This window comes from Capricornis sumatraensis, chromosome 1 (assembly GCF_032405125.1).
Source record: "Capricornis sumatraensis isolate serow.1 chromosome 1, serow.2, whole genome shotgun sequence".
Classification (NCBI taxonomy): Eukaryota; Metazoa; Chordata; class Mammalia; order Artiodactyla; family Bovidae; genus Capricornis; species Capricornis sumatraensis.
Window position 1 is genome coordinate 222,829,946 of NC_091069.1, and position 16,834 is coordinate 222,846,779.

Genomic DNA, 16,834 nt, shown 5'->3' on the forward strand with positions numbered 1-16,834 from the left:
TTTTCATCCCAATCCCACGGAAAGGCAATGCCAAAGAATGCTCAAACTACTATACAACTGCACTCATCTCACACGCTAGTAGAGTAATGCTCAAAATTCTCCAAGCCAGGCTTCAGCAATATGTGAACCGTGAACTTCCAGATGTTCAAGCTGGTTTTAGAAAAGGCAGAGAAACCAGGGATCAAATTGTCAGCATACACTGGATCATCGAAAAAGCAAGAGAGTTCCAGAAAAACATCTATTTCTGCTTTATTGACTATGCCAAAGCCTTTGACTGTGTGGATCACAATAAATTGTGGAAAATTCTGAGAGAGATGGGAATACCAGACCACCTGACCTGCCTCTTGTATGCAGGTCAAGGAGCCAAAGTTAGAACTGGACATGACATGGAACAACAGACTGGTTCCAAATAGGAAAAGGAGTACATTAAGGCTGTATATTGTCACCCTGCTTATTTAACTTCTATGCAGGGTACATTATGAGAAACACTGGGCTGGAGGAAGCACAAGCTAGAATCAAGATTGCCGGGAGAAATATTAATGACCTCAGATATGCAGATGACACCACCCTTATGGCAGAAAGTGAAGAAGAACTAAAGAGCCTCTTGACGAAGGTGAAAAAGGAGAGTGAAAAAGTTGGCTTAAAGCTCAACATTCAGAAAACTAAGATCACGGCATCTGGCCCCATCACTTCGTGGCAAATAGACGGGGAAACGGTGGAAACAGTGGCTGACTTTATTTGGGGGCTTCAAAATCACTGCAGATAGTGATTATGGCCATGAAATTAGAAGACGCTTACACCTTGGAAGGAAAGTTATGACCAACATAGACAGTATATGAAAAAGCAGAGACATTACTTTGGCAACAAAGGTCTGTCTAGTCAAGGTTATGGTTTCTCCAGTGGTCATGTATGGATGTGAGAGTTGGACTATAAAGAAAGCTGAGTGCCGAAGAATTGATGCTTTTCAACTGTGGTGTTGGAGAAGACTCTTGAGAGTTCTTTGGACTGCAAGGAGATCCAACCAGTCATCCTAAAGGAGATCAGTCCTGGGTGTTCATTGGTAGGACTGATGTTGAAGCTGAAACACCAACACTTTGGCCACCTGATGCGAAGAGCTGACTCATTTGAAAAGACTCTGATGCTGGGAAAGACTGAGGGCAGGAGGAGAAGGGGACAACAGAGGATGAGATGGTTGGATGGCATCACCGACTCAATGGACATGGGTTTGGGTGATTTCTCTTTCAACAACAAGCAAGTATGGTTTAGGGGCAAAAGACAAGCAAAAAAACCCAGGCTGTTTTATTTCCTCAAACAAACAGAGAATCAAAATCCGCTGAGTAAAATAAGGTACAAGATTATGTGTAACTTTTGCCAAATAACACCAAATATAATGCAAAGAATAAGAATAAAGAAGTTCATGAAACCTACTAGTTTTTCAATATCTAGCCTAAGGTACAAATTAAGTGTGATATTTGCCTTCAATATAACTGCTCACAGGTCATAAGTGTGTTTAAAATATTCAAGTTTTGAATTTTTCACTTACTAACATCAATGATCCAAGACTGAAAGCTTACACCAGTAGTCTTGGATACCATGAGCTTTGGAAGTGATAATATATTTATTCAGTCTTTCCTGGGACCAAAATCAAGTGTGTCATCAAGAAAAGTAACAGAATTGAGGATGAAGACCCAGTATGAGAACTCAAAAGAGCCTCTTTATTGGTCTCTCTATATTAATAGGCTCTATTTACTTACACATAGCTAAGTGGAAGAAAAATGTAAGAAATTACTGTTGGTTCTCAAAGGAATATTTTATTTTAATGACATTTATATAAGCAATAATATAATATTAATTCATAGATGTTCATCTGTTTTATGTTCATTTGCTTTCAAAATATATATTATTGCTCTTCTGTGGCTTAATTTTGGTTTTCCATTTTTTAAAATAATTCTAACCCTGGTGCTCACTTCAGCAGCACATATACTGAATCTCTAATCTTAGAAGTTTGGGCTTTTGTTGTTATGATAAACTTCATTAGTGGTTTGAAAATTCATATCCAAAGATGACCTGTCAATGTAAATGTAGAATGAGACTTGCCTACTTCGACTTGAAATGTCATTTCAACATTAGATTATAAATCCACCCCACCCTCCCAGGCAAAGTCTGGTTGGTCTAATCTAATGTTGAAATGACATTTCAAGTCGAAGTAGGCAAGTCTCATTCAAAATATATATTATTGCTCTTCTGTGGCTTAATTTTGGTTTTCCATTTCTTAAAATAATTCTAATCCTGGTGCTCACTTCAGCAGCACATATACTGAATCTCTAATCTTAGAAGTTTGGGCTTTTGTTGTTATGATAAACTTCATGTTTTTATTTGTAACCAGAAATCAAACACATGCTAACACAACCTGTTTTCTGGCCTCACCAGCATATCAATGCTAGTGTTTACACAGTGACTTAAACTTAAGACTCCTTAGCAGAAGGCAGCTCGCTATCCCAAATTAACAAACATATTTCTGATTGATGAGGAGTTTTATTTAGAATGTGGGAAAGACAAAATCCCCAGTGAAGATGCCCCTTCTCCTCAGCGGTTGCCTCTAGTACCAAATATCTCAAAAATTAGTGTGGAAGAACAATGATCTCCTGGTGAGTCCACAAGCAAGAACTGACTATTTAAGAGACTAATCCAAAGATAGGACAGATGATAGCGAAACATTTAAAAAAAACTCTTTGTAAAGAAAGGAAGTGGACTCAGCAGAAAAGGACACCACAGCGCTTCCTTCCTTGTCTTACCCCTCACCCTTCCAACACCAAACATTCCACAGGATCTGGAAAGACTTGCTAAAATTAATTTAGGAAAAGCCTGTGTTACTGAACCTCCTAAAGAGAAAGTGTCCATCCCATTCCCAAATATACAAAAGAGTAGTTTCGGATACATTTTGCTAGCCAGCTGCTGAGCTTCGAAATTCAGCCTATTTCCTCTTTTCTTTAATCGAGAAAACAGAAAAATAGCAGATCGACAGTTTTTTTAGAGTAGTTCTTCCCCCTCCTCACAGTCTCGATAATGGCAACAGGTTTCATTTCCCTTCCACGACCTCATGGAGCTCCTAGAGCACTAGCTCCTTACGTGGCCACAGAAGAGAGTTGGGGAATCTGATGTAAATAACATGAAGGTAGCTGCCCCATTGAGTTCTAATACATCAGATGTCCAAAATACACTTGAAGACTAAAAAACATGCCACCCTCCTTCCTTGTTTCTGCATCTGCACCCTTAATGATGGAGAGGAAAGAGAGCTATTTGCATTGGTTATATCTAAATTTTCTGTAGGAAAGATCTACTGTGGACAAGCTTCAGTATTTTGTTCAGTTAAAGTCCTAGGACTGGATCCTCTGGGAAAAGGTTCATAAAACAGTATTTATTTTGTAGTGAACAACAAAGTGGAATTCCTACAGGTGGTTTATGCCATGTGTAGGAAGTGTGCTATTTTCATAGGGAAAGTCCAAACGTTTTTCCCATTGTATTACCTAAGTAAAAGAGAAATAAACACCACTGGTGGCAGTGGAGTATACAAAATGATATCACATTTTAAATCATATGACTATCTAATAAAATAAATTTTGGAAAGGGTAATTAGGCCAATGTGAACCGGATAATTACAAAATTCCAATTGTGCAATAAGGTGACATAATACAAAGGCATAACTTTACTGTAAAAAGATTGAGGAAAGAGCATTCCAAGTAAAGTCATTATGGAGCAAAGACCCAATTTTATCCTTAACAGAAATTGTTTGCAGATGCAAGTAGCCTCCACTACCTACTGCACCTATTCTTCTGAATAACATAAGAAAAGATCAGTCACTACACTGTCACGAATTTAAATTATCATGTAAATACGATGAGGCTTCCCTGGTGGCTCAGTGGTAAGAATATGCCTGCCAATGCAGGAGATGTGGGTTCTATCTCTGGGTCAGGAAGACCCCCTTGGAGGAGGACATGTCAACCTATTCCAGTATGATTGCCTGGAAAATCCCACGGACAAAGAACCATCATGGGCTAAAGTCCATGGGGTTGCCAAGAGTCTGACACGACTGAGCAACGAAACAACAACAAAAATATGATGAGCCAACTGCAAGCTTGAGAAAAGGATGGAATTAGGGGAACAGACCTCTTCCAGACTAAGGGTTTTCCATTTTTAAATACTTTATCACATATGCTTAGTTGCTCAGTCATGTCCAACTCTTTGTGACCTTTTGACTGTAGCCCACCAGGTTCCTCTGTCCATGGGACTTTTCAGGCAAAAATACAGGAGTGCTTGCCATTTCCTTCTCCAGGGGATTTTTCCAACAGAGAGACTGAACCCACATAACCTGTATCTCCTGCATTGCAGGTGGATTCTTCACTTTCAGAGCCACCAGAGAAGTTGTTTTAATACTTTATGTATGACTATTGCAGAAAATTTGGGAAATATGAAAAAAAGAGGAGCAAGTAAAAATTACCTCTATCTATCCATGGAAGGCACCGTTTTAAATGGTGCCTATAAATAAATGGAATATATAACTATAAATGGAATCAAGGCCTTACAATTTCAATGTGCTTATTCATATTTCAATGTAACAGTCATTTGGGGGAGGAAACACCGCTGACCATGCCACGTATGACTTTGATAAAGACTGCTAAGGCAGAAGACAAAAGAGAGCAAATGGGGGCAAATGCATGAGGGCTCTTTACCCCCTGTCTCTGTGTTGCTCTTCTTATTTAGGATTTTCAAAATATCTTTGGTAATCTTCTTCAGCTGATGTCTGGCTTCGTCACGCTCTTTTCCCACTCCGTAAAGAAGGATTGTGCGCTGGTTACATTCATGACTTGAAGATTCATCCTGAAAAAGAGAAAACGCGTTTTGAAAGCCCTGTTTAAAGGGCGGGGTTCATGGACATGAAATGCGCTAACCACAGCATCTCCATGCTGGCTCGTGCGGTGGTGGCATCTGGCCCGCCTTTCAATTCACCTCAACCTCCACTGGCAACACCCTTGTTTTTCCAGTTTGGAACTTGCTAAAGTTTAAAAAAAAAACAAAACAAAAACACAGTGTCAACTGACCTGAAGTCTTAATAGAAGCAGTTGATGTGGGCGTACCTTACAGAGTAAGTTTTGACTCTTGATTGTTTAAAATTTAACATGGTGTTAATGTCACATCCTAATTACATACTAGCTATATATTTTTCCTTATGGAAAATGTTATTTCTTAGTAAGCTCGGTTTTCTATATTCACTAAACATTTTTAAACAGTTTATATTTTTGCTAGGATCCTCAAGTACTTTTATTAAAAAAAAAGAGTTCCATTAACTTTCAACATGACTGTGTAAGACACAAGAATGTATTTCTTTCCAAACGTAAACAAAAGACAGCATGGTCTTATTAGGTGTGAGAAAAATAGTTGGAAACGCAAACACATTCTGACACCACCTTCCTCTCCTGGACCACCTCCGGCCCCCACCCCACCCCCATCCCAAACACAGTGAATTCAAACACTGTTTTTCCTACACAGGAGAGGAAATTACTAAGGCAGAGCATCACAAAAACACATTCCTTAATCAAAGTTAAATAATCCCAGACATGTCCTCTCTTATGCCTGGTTTTGAATTTTTCTATGTAATCTTTTCTCTTTGATCCTATATTCCTAAGTTTTCTTGGTAAAATTCCTAGTTCTATCATTTAGCCCATCTCCTTTTCTTACCATTTGCCCATATTTACTCGTGTGAGGTACTTAGTTCATAGTTCAGTCGCTCAGTCGTGTCCGACTCTTTGCGACCCCATGAATCGCAGTACGCCAGGCCTCCCTGACTTACTATCACTAATAGTATCTATCCCTAAGAAGCTCATGTGAGGGAAAGATTTGTCCCAGGAAAAACAAACTGTACTCTGTGCATATAAATTAGCAGTGGCTGCAAGAAAGAGCAGAGTCCTTGTGACCTGAAGCACACCAATGTTCAACATGGAGTACACTCGTGTGTGTGCTCTGCGCAAGCAGCATTTTGCCCCTGCAGTCTAGAAGTGAGACCCTGTTGCCTCCCAGTTTCAGTCACTGTTCTCTCATTCTCTTTTTGTCCTTCTATCTTTCTCTCACCTGCCTGCATTCAAGGCATCATTTCCTTCTTTATAACATTTTATCAGAAACATACATTTGCATAATCTGCCAATCTAGCTTGCTACCACAGCCCCAAATGTTATTTTAAGTGCTCAAATTTCCCTTCTTTAAAAAAAAAAAAAAGCTAGCAGTGTTTTCTAGAAGCTGTTCTTTAATACCCTGAGTTGCGTAATCTCTTCCAAAGTCTCAACGGACAGACCTAACCCCAGCATAAAGTCAACATAGACAGTGATTCCTATAGCTCTATGACCTGAGCTACTGCACTAATCTCTGATTTTGTTGTTCCTCCACAGCATTACTGATATACTTCCTTTTTGTCTGGTGGGATGTGTAAATATAAGCCCTACAAAGGGAACAGAAAGGCAATGAGGAAACTGCACAAAATTCAGATGCCAGTCATGTGCCCTGGTGATTGTTTTCAGTTAAGTTACCTGTCAAGTGGTTCGGATGCAAACTTGAGTGTGAGGGGTGATGGAAAGATGTTAGCAACAGCTGTTTAGAGAGTACCTACCTACAGCAAGACAAGGTAATATGCACCCTGAAAAAATGCTTGGATGCATGTCCCCTGATTAAGGAGTACAGATTCAGTGTCATCCCAGCAGCATCTGCAGAGCTTGAGGCCCAAACAGGGAAGAGGAAGGATCCCTGTGTTCTATGGACATGGAGTACTATGGCTCCACACCGATCAAGTAACAGCCGAAGGTCAGGGTAAGAGAGGGCTTTGACTGCACCCAAAGTATGCCCTTGCCAACACCATGGTCCAGAATAACGAGCCTTTTTGAGCCTCAGATTCTTCCCCTAAAAACTGATAACACCTCCTTTATTACAAGGTTTGGGTGAGAACTGAGATATGTCTGTAAAAATGCTTAGTGGCATATCAGATACAGCACCCCCTGCTGCCCATTCATATTATTGCACCTCCCCCAGTAAGCACCCTACAACCACATTACTACTCAGTATTTCCCAAAGGCACTGAGCACTTCCTTCCTTTGCTGGTCTCCTCTTGCCACCTGAAATACTCTCAACACCCTCAACCGCACTTGTAGAAATGCTGTGTGCAATGACAGCATTTCTGTCACCCGAGTTTAGTGAGAACCCTCACTACAGGGGAAGGGGTGGAGAGGACAGACTTTGGAGCATTTATCACGGTGTACAGCACTTATTTTCTCAGTATCTGTTAAATCTCTGTCTTCTCCACTAGACTGTCTGCTTTGTGAGGAAGAACCCAGGTCTATTTTATTCACATTTGCATTCTCCCAGGTCTATTTTATTCACATTTGCATTCTCCTTAATGGCACTTAATATTTGATAAATATATGAAACAAGGAATAATTAAGTAGATCAACCAAAAAACAAAAAGAATGGGGCAGGGGTGAAGATAAGAACAAAACGTGGTTTTATGGAAAAGCTGGCTTGATAACGAAGTGTTGAAAAACTTAAGATGAGAAATGAGAGGCAGAGAGAAAGACCAAAAAAGTTTGTAGGGTATAAATTAGGTCTTAATGGCAGAAATAAAAAATAAGAAGCAAAATCAAGAGGTACCTGAAAGAAGTTAGGAAAGGATTGGGAAGTTTCAAGACGGACACACTAGATATAATCTGTTGGTGGGTAAAGGAGCAGGTTATACGGGTAGGGAGCTCATGAATTCACCATTAGGCGAGAGAAATTCAAGGGGTGGGTGGAAACATACTACAAATGTCTAGTAGGTGGTTTGACAGCAGGTATAGTGTGGAAGTGACAGCTTAGGGAAAAAAGCAATATGTCACTAGAAGGGATTCAAATCCCCCATGTTCTCTTTGGAAAGGGTCTGGGAGGGAAGAATGCTGAGACAGTGAAGGGGATAAATAAATCATCAAATGATGGATATACAGTCTCCATAATTAAAAAGTAACCAAAGAAGTCAAGGTCACAAAAGTGAGGGAAGCAACAGTTAATAACAGGGGCCATCAACAGTGTTGAAAACAGTTAAGAACTCACACTGGATGCTGGCTTCCCTGACTTGTTTCTTAAAAAACAAACAAAAAATCGTGTGAACCTCTAAAGAGAAGTTTCTCTAGAGTGGTAGGGGCAGAGAGGAGGAAACAGGAGGTTGGAGTAACAGTGATGGTGCAATGGTGACTGTGAGGGAAGCAGCCCACACTTACTAGCAGCTAAGTGTAAAGAAAAATAGCTTGAGAGGAAAGTGGTCACTTTATTAGGATGGCCAATGACATACTCTCATTTCAAAGCTATGTTTCAAGTGAGTCTCCAGGAAGGAAATCCGGATTGGAAGGCAGATCATACTAACAAAGGAGACAGGCAACAGTGACCTCTTCTCTGGATTAACGTCAGAAGAAAGACGAGGACATCTTTCTACTTAACCACAGACAGAAATGAAAACTGGTGAAAATACAGGGAAATCTGGAGGTGAAGAAGTGAGACGCTGTTTCAGTTCACTGGCCCTATTATGCTCAGGGAATGGGCCAGAGGCAAAGTCATGAGGTAAGAGTCAGGGGATGGAATTTAAAAATAAAAAAAAAAAAAAAAAAGAAGCCTGCAGCTAGCTGGGGGAAAACAAGCCCAAAGCACTGGTCACTCTCTACATGGGGCATGAAGACAGCTTTTCTGACATTTCACATTTTCTAGGGAAATCATGATAGCTGTTACTAGCTTTCAAAGAAGAAAGGCAACGTTTTTAAAAGCAAACCATCTTTCAATAGCCTACAAGATTCGTTTACATCCATTGTTTGTGCATGTAGATAATGTACAAGCCTTCAAATAGCAACATACACATGAGAATAAGGTCAATCTCAGAAAATGGACCACATATTACCAAACGTATCGGATAAGTTCTGCTCTTTAAATTAAGTATTAAAACACTCTGAAGTTGCATGGCTGTAAAAGCTCAAAGAGAGTATTAGTTGCTCAGTCATATCCGACTCTTTGAGACTGCATGGACTGGAGCCCTCCAGGCTCCTCTGCCCATGGAATTCTCCAGGCAAGAATACTGGAGTGGGTAGCCATTCCCTTCTCCAGGGGTTTTTTCCAGCCCTAGGGATCAAATGCATGTCTCCTGCATTGCAGGCAGATTCTTTACTGTCTGAGCTACCAGGGAAGCCCAAAAGATCAGTATCAAAGGATTATTCTCTTGTTGATACCCTGAAGGACACATCTGTTGGGCAGGAGAAAGAATCCATAGGACAGTCTATGGAAGTCTAGCCATCCCCTTTCACGCTTACCCACTGCTGTCCTTGAGTTAAGAAGGTCACCTCCCTATAAACTGAGTTCTGAAAATCTTATCCTCCTGATCAATCAGTTTTCTTTCTTCAGATAATATCTCAAACTCACAAAGACTTAACTGATTTTAAGAGCAATTAGGAGGATACACATCCAAAAACTCTGGAAGGCTTGTTGCATTGATACTATAGCAATTGAAAAATGTTCCTTAAGCCAAATGTTCTGAGAAGGGAAAACCGGAATTAACTGGTCTGATGTTAGTCATCCTCATTTCTTTAAAGTAAGTGACTAGAAATGTTGCCAAAACTTGTGTGTGAGTTCATAAGGATGTGCCCACGGTGGTGAGATTAGAGCTGTGAACTCTCCTTTCATCTCCAGTCATTATTTCTTTCAGCTGAAGCATTCAATGGACCATATTATTCTGTATAGAACAGAATAAATTCAAATCAGTGTTACAGCAGGAATAAGCCTTGGGCTGGTGGAGGAGAATGGGTGTGCACACTGCAGGGAGGCTTTGCTAAAGAAGAAGGAAATTAGCAGCAGCTTCTCAGTAGTATGACACCTGGAGTAATTTTTGTAATTACCTGGAGTAATTTTTTCTAAATCAAGAGAATCAGGGACTCCTATAATTAGATATTTAAAAGAAAGCTTTGTACAATAATAGCTCATAGTCAACAGTATGGCCAAAATGAGGCCTTTATCCAACAAACTCGGAGCATCCTAGGAGCATTATGGCTGTCAAGTGGATTAATTATAGATACCACTCCTATGCTTTCAAGCAAAACATGCAAGACAAGGATGACAAATAACTGGATCACCAGAGATAGTATACTTTTTTTGTTTTTTTTTTTTTTTTTGCTAAACATCGCAATGCCCAATACTCCTTACTTTTTGAACGTATCTTATAATATCTAACCTAAATTTCTACATTCTAACAGGTAAAGCCAAACCAGATGACATGAGAACTGCCTTAAAATGCACGTGCTCCATCAGACGTTCACTAATGTCAACACAACTGCATTTTAAAACCATAAGACAAGAAAACTAAAATAGCATTAAGAGCTAATCCAAGGGCATCATTACCTCTTCATCTCCTCCCCAACCCAGTTTCACAAGGACCACAGGTTCCTACCACTTCAGGGCATGGCCCTCTCCATTCTCTGTAATCCTATTTGAAGCAAATATGTATTTTCGGATAAACAGACTACCTTTAGTAGACTCGATAAAAAAAAAAAAAAGAAACCAATTAAACCATGTATGTATAAAAATCCTAGGGTATACAGAATTAGTTCACTTTTCCAGTCATCTTCCAATGACAAAACACTATCAGAGAAGGTTCACAGACAGGTGTGGTTGCGAGTTAAAGTCAGAGGAGAGATAAAGCTAATTTAGATCAAGATCTGGAGCCTTTCATTTACCCCTCAACTCCCTAGTCACAGCACTATAGAAATCTGGAAACATAAATGAGTTAAGTATACTGAAATAATGTTCCTTTTGTGTGGCATATTAATTTGTTGAAAATAGTCAGGATTTCGCCCACATCACCCCCCAAGCCTTGTTTCATCCAAAGGTCTTAGAAACGCTTCACAAACATTCCGTAAAGCTGACAATCAATCTGGTGTAAAGGCAAGTATGACTCCTATTTTCCTAAAAGGAGTATAGCCATCCCATTCATGGCCTTCCCTCTCACTGGTGGGCCTCAGTGCGGGGGAAGGGTTGTGGAGACAGTAAGATGGGGAAGACTTTTGCACACAGTGGTCACAGGTGCAGGCTCTAGAACTAGAGGGCACGAGTTGAAATCGGGTCTCTAACTCCGCTGCTCTGCTCCTCTGTTTTCATCCAGAGAACAGAAATAAGACGATTATCTACTTCACAGAATAGTTAACTGATGACAATATAAGAAACCCAAAGTGGGCTATTATTATTCTGAAGCATATGTGGCATAAAAGCTTTTTCAAGAAGTATGATCTGTCTCTAAACCAACAAATAAATTAATTTTCCAAGAGTATATCATCAAGCCGACGTCTAAATGACTAACAGATGGGGACCATGACGTGACTGACATTTACACCTGAAATTACCCAAATCCATAGCTTGATTTCAAATCCATAATGCCAGCAAAATTCTCAGCTAGTTTAAATCAGTGGCCTTCAACCCTTAAGGAATATGAGCATCACTCATACTGGAAACTACAGGTGAGGCAACTACAGATGAGGGCTGCATCCCTGAGTTGCTGGACCACCGGGGCTAGAATGGTGCCCAGGAAAGTGCATTTCTCATGACTCCTCAGGTGACACTGAGCTGCTGTTCTATACTTTTAAAACCGTCCGTGAATATCATATAATCCACACTGAGACAGACACACTCAAAACTCAGAAGAAATAAATAACCAAAAGATATATTTACAACAAAGACACTTACCCAAGTGGATCTGCTGGTAACAGAAGGACATTATAGTTTGAAACAGTGTGTGAGTGTGTACACAAGTGTGAGTATCCACAATATTTATATAAAGGTGATAGTGAGTCTCTTCACTGAATGATTGTTGTCGTTAAGTCACTAAGTCATGTCCGACTCCTTCGCAACCCCATGGCCTGTAAGGACTTCCTAGGCAAGAATACTGGAATGGGTAGCTATTTCCTTCTCCAGGGAATCGTCCCAACTCAGGGATTGAACCCATGTCTCCTGCCTGACAGGCAGATTCTTTACCACTGAGCCACCTGGAAAGCCCTCACTGAATGACATATTTCCCCAAAAAACAAAGGCAAAGTCAAAAGAAATTTGTTTAAACTCTACTCAAGACAGGCATAAAAGTCCTATATAATAAGCCTAGCAATGGATACAACTGTTTTTTTCTTTCTTAATGTAATTTTACAGTCTTCAGTTTTATAATGGGAGGAAATTGTATCGCCTACAAAGAGCTGATCAAATACAGATTTAAAATAATGACATTATTAACCAGGAAAAAAAACAAAGAGCAAGAGACCTAACATCCCTAATGAGCACACATTACAAGTTAATGTGATTACCTGTTAAAAGGCAATAGATCTCCAGTGTTGGGCACAATATGTTTTCAGGTAAATAACCATCTGACAAAGCAAGTCTGCAGCCTTCTCCAGGAAGCAGACATCACCAGGCTTGATCTCTTGGACTTATCATTTGCATGGGAAATAACCCAAAGAGCTCACAACGCATCAACTCTATGGCAGGTTTCAGTACAAAGCCACAGGATTTTAAATTGCTTTTTAAAAGATGACTTCTCACCCACCGTGCCCCATATTTCCCAAGGAAATAAAAGCAGAAGTCCTAAAAGCGGGCCAGACGGAAATACAGTGTCTGCACAGCCCTGAGTCCACGGCATCTGAAGGTAATTTCTGATTGTGAAGTCTTCTTCCTCTCTCCCCCTATTTCTCTCCAGAACATTCAAGACCTGACTGATGAAACCTCAGCAGATTCTCTATCATAAAGAGTGTGAGCAGCTAAACTAAGACATTAAAAGGAAAATAACAGATGCCACTCTACAGCCTGTAATAACTACCACTTACTGGACACATTCAAATCCTTCAGATCAAGAGTAACCAGGTAATTTTATATCTAGGCATTTGACAAGCATATGTATTTGCACTATGATGTGTGTGTACTTTTTATTTCAAGTTTTCTTAAGGTGGAAACCTTTAATAGCAGTATCAATATGGGTGCATAAATGGAATATAAACTAAAATACAAGCTGCATTAATGATGCCGGAGATAACCATTAACTTCTTCACTGAAAAGAAATTATACAGAACATGGAAGAAATAGTCAAATGGTCTTACTTATTTTATCTTGAGTATAAAATCAGATTTGCTATAGTTAGGGGGAGCTGAAGCTCTTCATTGTCAACAATACTTGATAAACAAGCAACTGTTTATGAAAAATGAGCATTCTCAAAGTATAATTTCCAAAACTATCAAGGCATAAACAAAGAAAAATGGCAGTTGCAAGTAAGGTTAAGTTGGTTATCTTCTATCAAATTCTAGGGTTTATTTAGTCTTTTTTTTTTTTAAGTTAAACTGCTGAGGAGGTATAAGACGTAAACCTTAATTTGTTTAACGTTCAATAATAAAAGGATGGAAAAAGAATTCCATTGACATCTGGGGGAACTTAGAATTTTTTTTCTTGCTATGGAGGTATCTGTGCATTAATATCACCATGTCTTCTATTTAGGAATAATATTTTCTTTACAATCAATTCCATTGGTTTTTTGATAAATTCAAATTTTACAAATTTCATTTTATATTTCAAAACTTAGATACCAAATAATGTATTCAAATTAATATATTCAAGTCAAGTGTTAATTTCCTTTATTGCTGCCTGTTGTGGTATAAAAACCTATGGATCCAGGCAAGGACATGATCTTGGTATTTTATTTTAGTTACCATTATACACTCTATAAACCTAGAAAGTATGCCTGGGGTATTTTGAGGAATGCCATCTAATGACTACATAGAGAAATCATTTCCTCCTTTTTTTTTAACCATTTAAAATTTCTTCCCTGAATGATAGTCAAGAAAACATACATGAAACCTTAAAATTTACTAAGCAAAATTGGAAAAGAGATGCACATGGGTTAAAATATTTGCATGCAAAGAATACTCTGTGAGGCTGATTTTCGAATGGATGACAGAGCAATACAGAGGCAGAAATACATTCCAATTATAAAGGGAAAAATTTGTTTTCTGCTTTATATTTAACAGTAAATTTTATACAAGTGATTTGATACAAACTTTTCACTTTTTACTTTAAAAGTCTCTACGCAATTATCAGTCATTTCTCCTCAGAACCCTTTGAAGGTACTAGAGAAAATGAAGTCCAGGAGTAAGGATTGCTATAGGAAAAGTGACTATGAATTAAAACAACAAAGTCAGAAGGTAAGGAAATGAAACTGGAGAAGAATAAAGCATAGCCTAAGTATTTCTCTTCTAGGTTTTATGTATACGCACTTTTGCCTAAGATCAAAAATGTTTTATAAGAGGCAAACATTCAAAAAATAAGAAATACAAAGCAACTACATCTTCATAAAATGTTCGTCAGACTAATTCACTGTGCATACAGAATATCTGCCACTATGAAATATTTTGATTTGGCTTTTCTGTTCTTTACTAACTGCCCCAGTGAGGATCATGCACCTCAATTTTTAGAGAAGTCTCTCCAAAAACGTTACCCACAGCGATGAGGGCAAAATCAGACAGCAGGGACCTGAAAATGATCATTCCCTCCATCCCCCTCTAGGTCGCAGAGAGAGACACGAGCCATGGACAACCTCAGCTCTGTGGCTGGGAACAGCAGCCAGTGCGGCAGGGACTACAAGATTACCCAGGTGCTGTTCCCACTCCTCTACACTGTCCTGTTTTTTGCTGGACTCATCACAAACAGCCTGGCAATGAGGATTTTCTTTCAAATCCGCAGCAAATCCAACTTTATTATTTTCCTTAAGAACACAGTCATTTCCGACCTCCTCATGATTCTGACTTTTCCATTCAAAATCCTCAGCGATACTAAACTGGGAACAGGACCTCTGAGGGCCTTTGTGTGCCAAGTGACCTCCGTCGTGTTCTATTTCACGATGTACATCAGTATCTCATTCCTAGGACTAATAACTATTGATCGCTACCAGAAGACCACCAGGCCCTTTAAGACGGCCAACCCCAACAATCTCTTGGGGGCTAAGATTCTCTCGGTTGTCATCTGGGCGTTCATGTTCTTAATCTCCTTGCCTAACATGATTCTGACCAACAGGAGGCCGAGTGACAAGACTGTGAAGAAATGCTCATTTCTGAAGTCAGAGTTTGGTCTGGTCTGGCATGAAATAGTCAATTATGTCTGTCAAGTCATTTTCTGGATTAATTTTCTAATTGTCATCGTATGCTATACGCTCATTACCAAAGAACTGTACAAGTCATATGTGAGAACAAGGGGCGCCGGAAAAGTCCCCAAGAAAAAGGTAAACATCAAGGTTTTCATTATCATTGCTGTATTTTTTATATGTTTTGTTCCATTCCATTTTGCCCGAATTCCCTACACCCTGAGTCAAACCCGGGACGTCTTTGACTGCGCTGCTGAGAATACTCTGTTCTACGTGAAAGAGAGCACACTCTGGTTAACGTCCTTAAATGCATGCCTGGATCCATTCATCTACTTTTTCCTTTGCAAATCCTTCAAAAATTCCTTGATGAGTATGCTGAGATGTTCCAATTCTGCATCATCTCCATCCCATGACAACAGGAAAAAAGGACAGGATGGCAGTGACCCAAGTGAGGAGACACCAATGTAAATAAACTGAGATAACATTTCAGTTTATTCGTGCATAGAACTCCCCAAAGGCAAGCAGTATGTGGAAAATATTAACACTGACTAAGAAGTAGCTGAGTTAGCAACAATAACTCTTGAAACAAGTAATAAATAAAAGACTACGAAAGCAATTTTCATTTCTTTGTCCAACACTGAAAGCAATCTTAAGAAGCAGAGAGGTAACCTAACATGTAGCTGTGTAGCAAAACAAACTGCATCCAATCACCACGCACATGCAAAACTACACACAGGTCATGATATGTAGAGTTTTGACAAAACGGGTAACCATATAATAATGTATACTGTAATTTAAAAAAAATACATTGATCGCAATCCTACTATGAATTTATTATAATCAGCTAAGAATGATAAATCTGATAAAATCACACCAATTATTATATACTAATATATGTATATATACTTATACATGCTTATATATATATATGTAAATATTGCAGTCCCTTAACCAAATGCTGACCTATGTGATATTCCTTATAAAAATTTAAGTAATTGAGACATGTAAAAATAGTCACTACGAACTTCCAATTATGAGAAAAAACGTAAGGGATTTAAACTAATTGAAATGGTAACTGATCAGACTAAAAGGTTGTAAAACTACCTTCTCAAGAAAAACAGCAGAAATAGCAAAGTTATTAAAACAGAGTTATTTTACAACATTCAAACACCAGGAATTTATGAATATTTCTTTAACAGCACAGGAACTGGTTTACTCATATTTTGATAACTTTAGTAAATAGAGTACCATCATTGATACTGATCTCTATTATCTAGCTTCTAAAAACTGCCTGTGTTTTGGGCTAATGAACATTTCCCCTATGAGAAAAACAAATAAAACAAGATTATGCAGGTAACAGTATGAACATTAACAGGAAAGTGATGAAAATGTTGGGAATTACCTCTTTGTCATTTGTGTATATAATAAATAACATTAAACTCTAAAACATACTTTGTTGGAATTTCTTTGTTCAAAGTTATGAGATACTATAACTGATATTTTCTATACTCCTATATCAAATGAACCTATTTAAGAAAGGATAGTCGCCAATACTATACTTTTTATTACATGCTGAAACTCCAGTACTTTGGCCACCTCATGCGAAGAGTTGACTCACTGGAAAAG

The 16,834-nt window shown here is 38.8% G+C and overlaps 2 protein-coding genes across 3 annotated transcripts in view; one reads left to right on the forward strand and one right to left on the reverse strand.

Annotated features, from left to right (window-relative positions):
- MED12L (mediator complex subunit 12L) overlaps positions 1-16,834 on the reverse strand; it is a 353,727-nt gene that overhangs the window by 75,079 nt on the left and 261,814 nt on the right. For both annotated transcript variants that reach the window (XM_068984811.1, XM_068984801.1), the window contains one exon: positions 4,731-4,878. In XM_068984811.1, coding sequence (XP_068840912.1) covers positions 4,731-4,878 — 148 coding nt within the window. The remainder of the gene's footprint in view (positions 1-4,730; positions 4,879-16,834) is intronic.
- On the forward strand, positions 14,657-15,676 carry P2RY12 (purinergic receptor P2Y12). The gene has a single exon (XM_068984833.1). It carries the CDS (start codon positions 14,657-14,659, stop codon positions 15,674-15,676), a length of 1,020 nt encoding a protein of 339 aa, XP_068840934.1.

Excerpts from the sequence above, each read along its gene's own strand:
- P2RY12 (XM_068984833.1), top strand. The coding sequence starts at position 14,657 with ATGGACAACCTCAGCTCTGTGGCTGGGAACAGCAGCCAGTGCGGCAGG.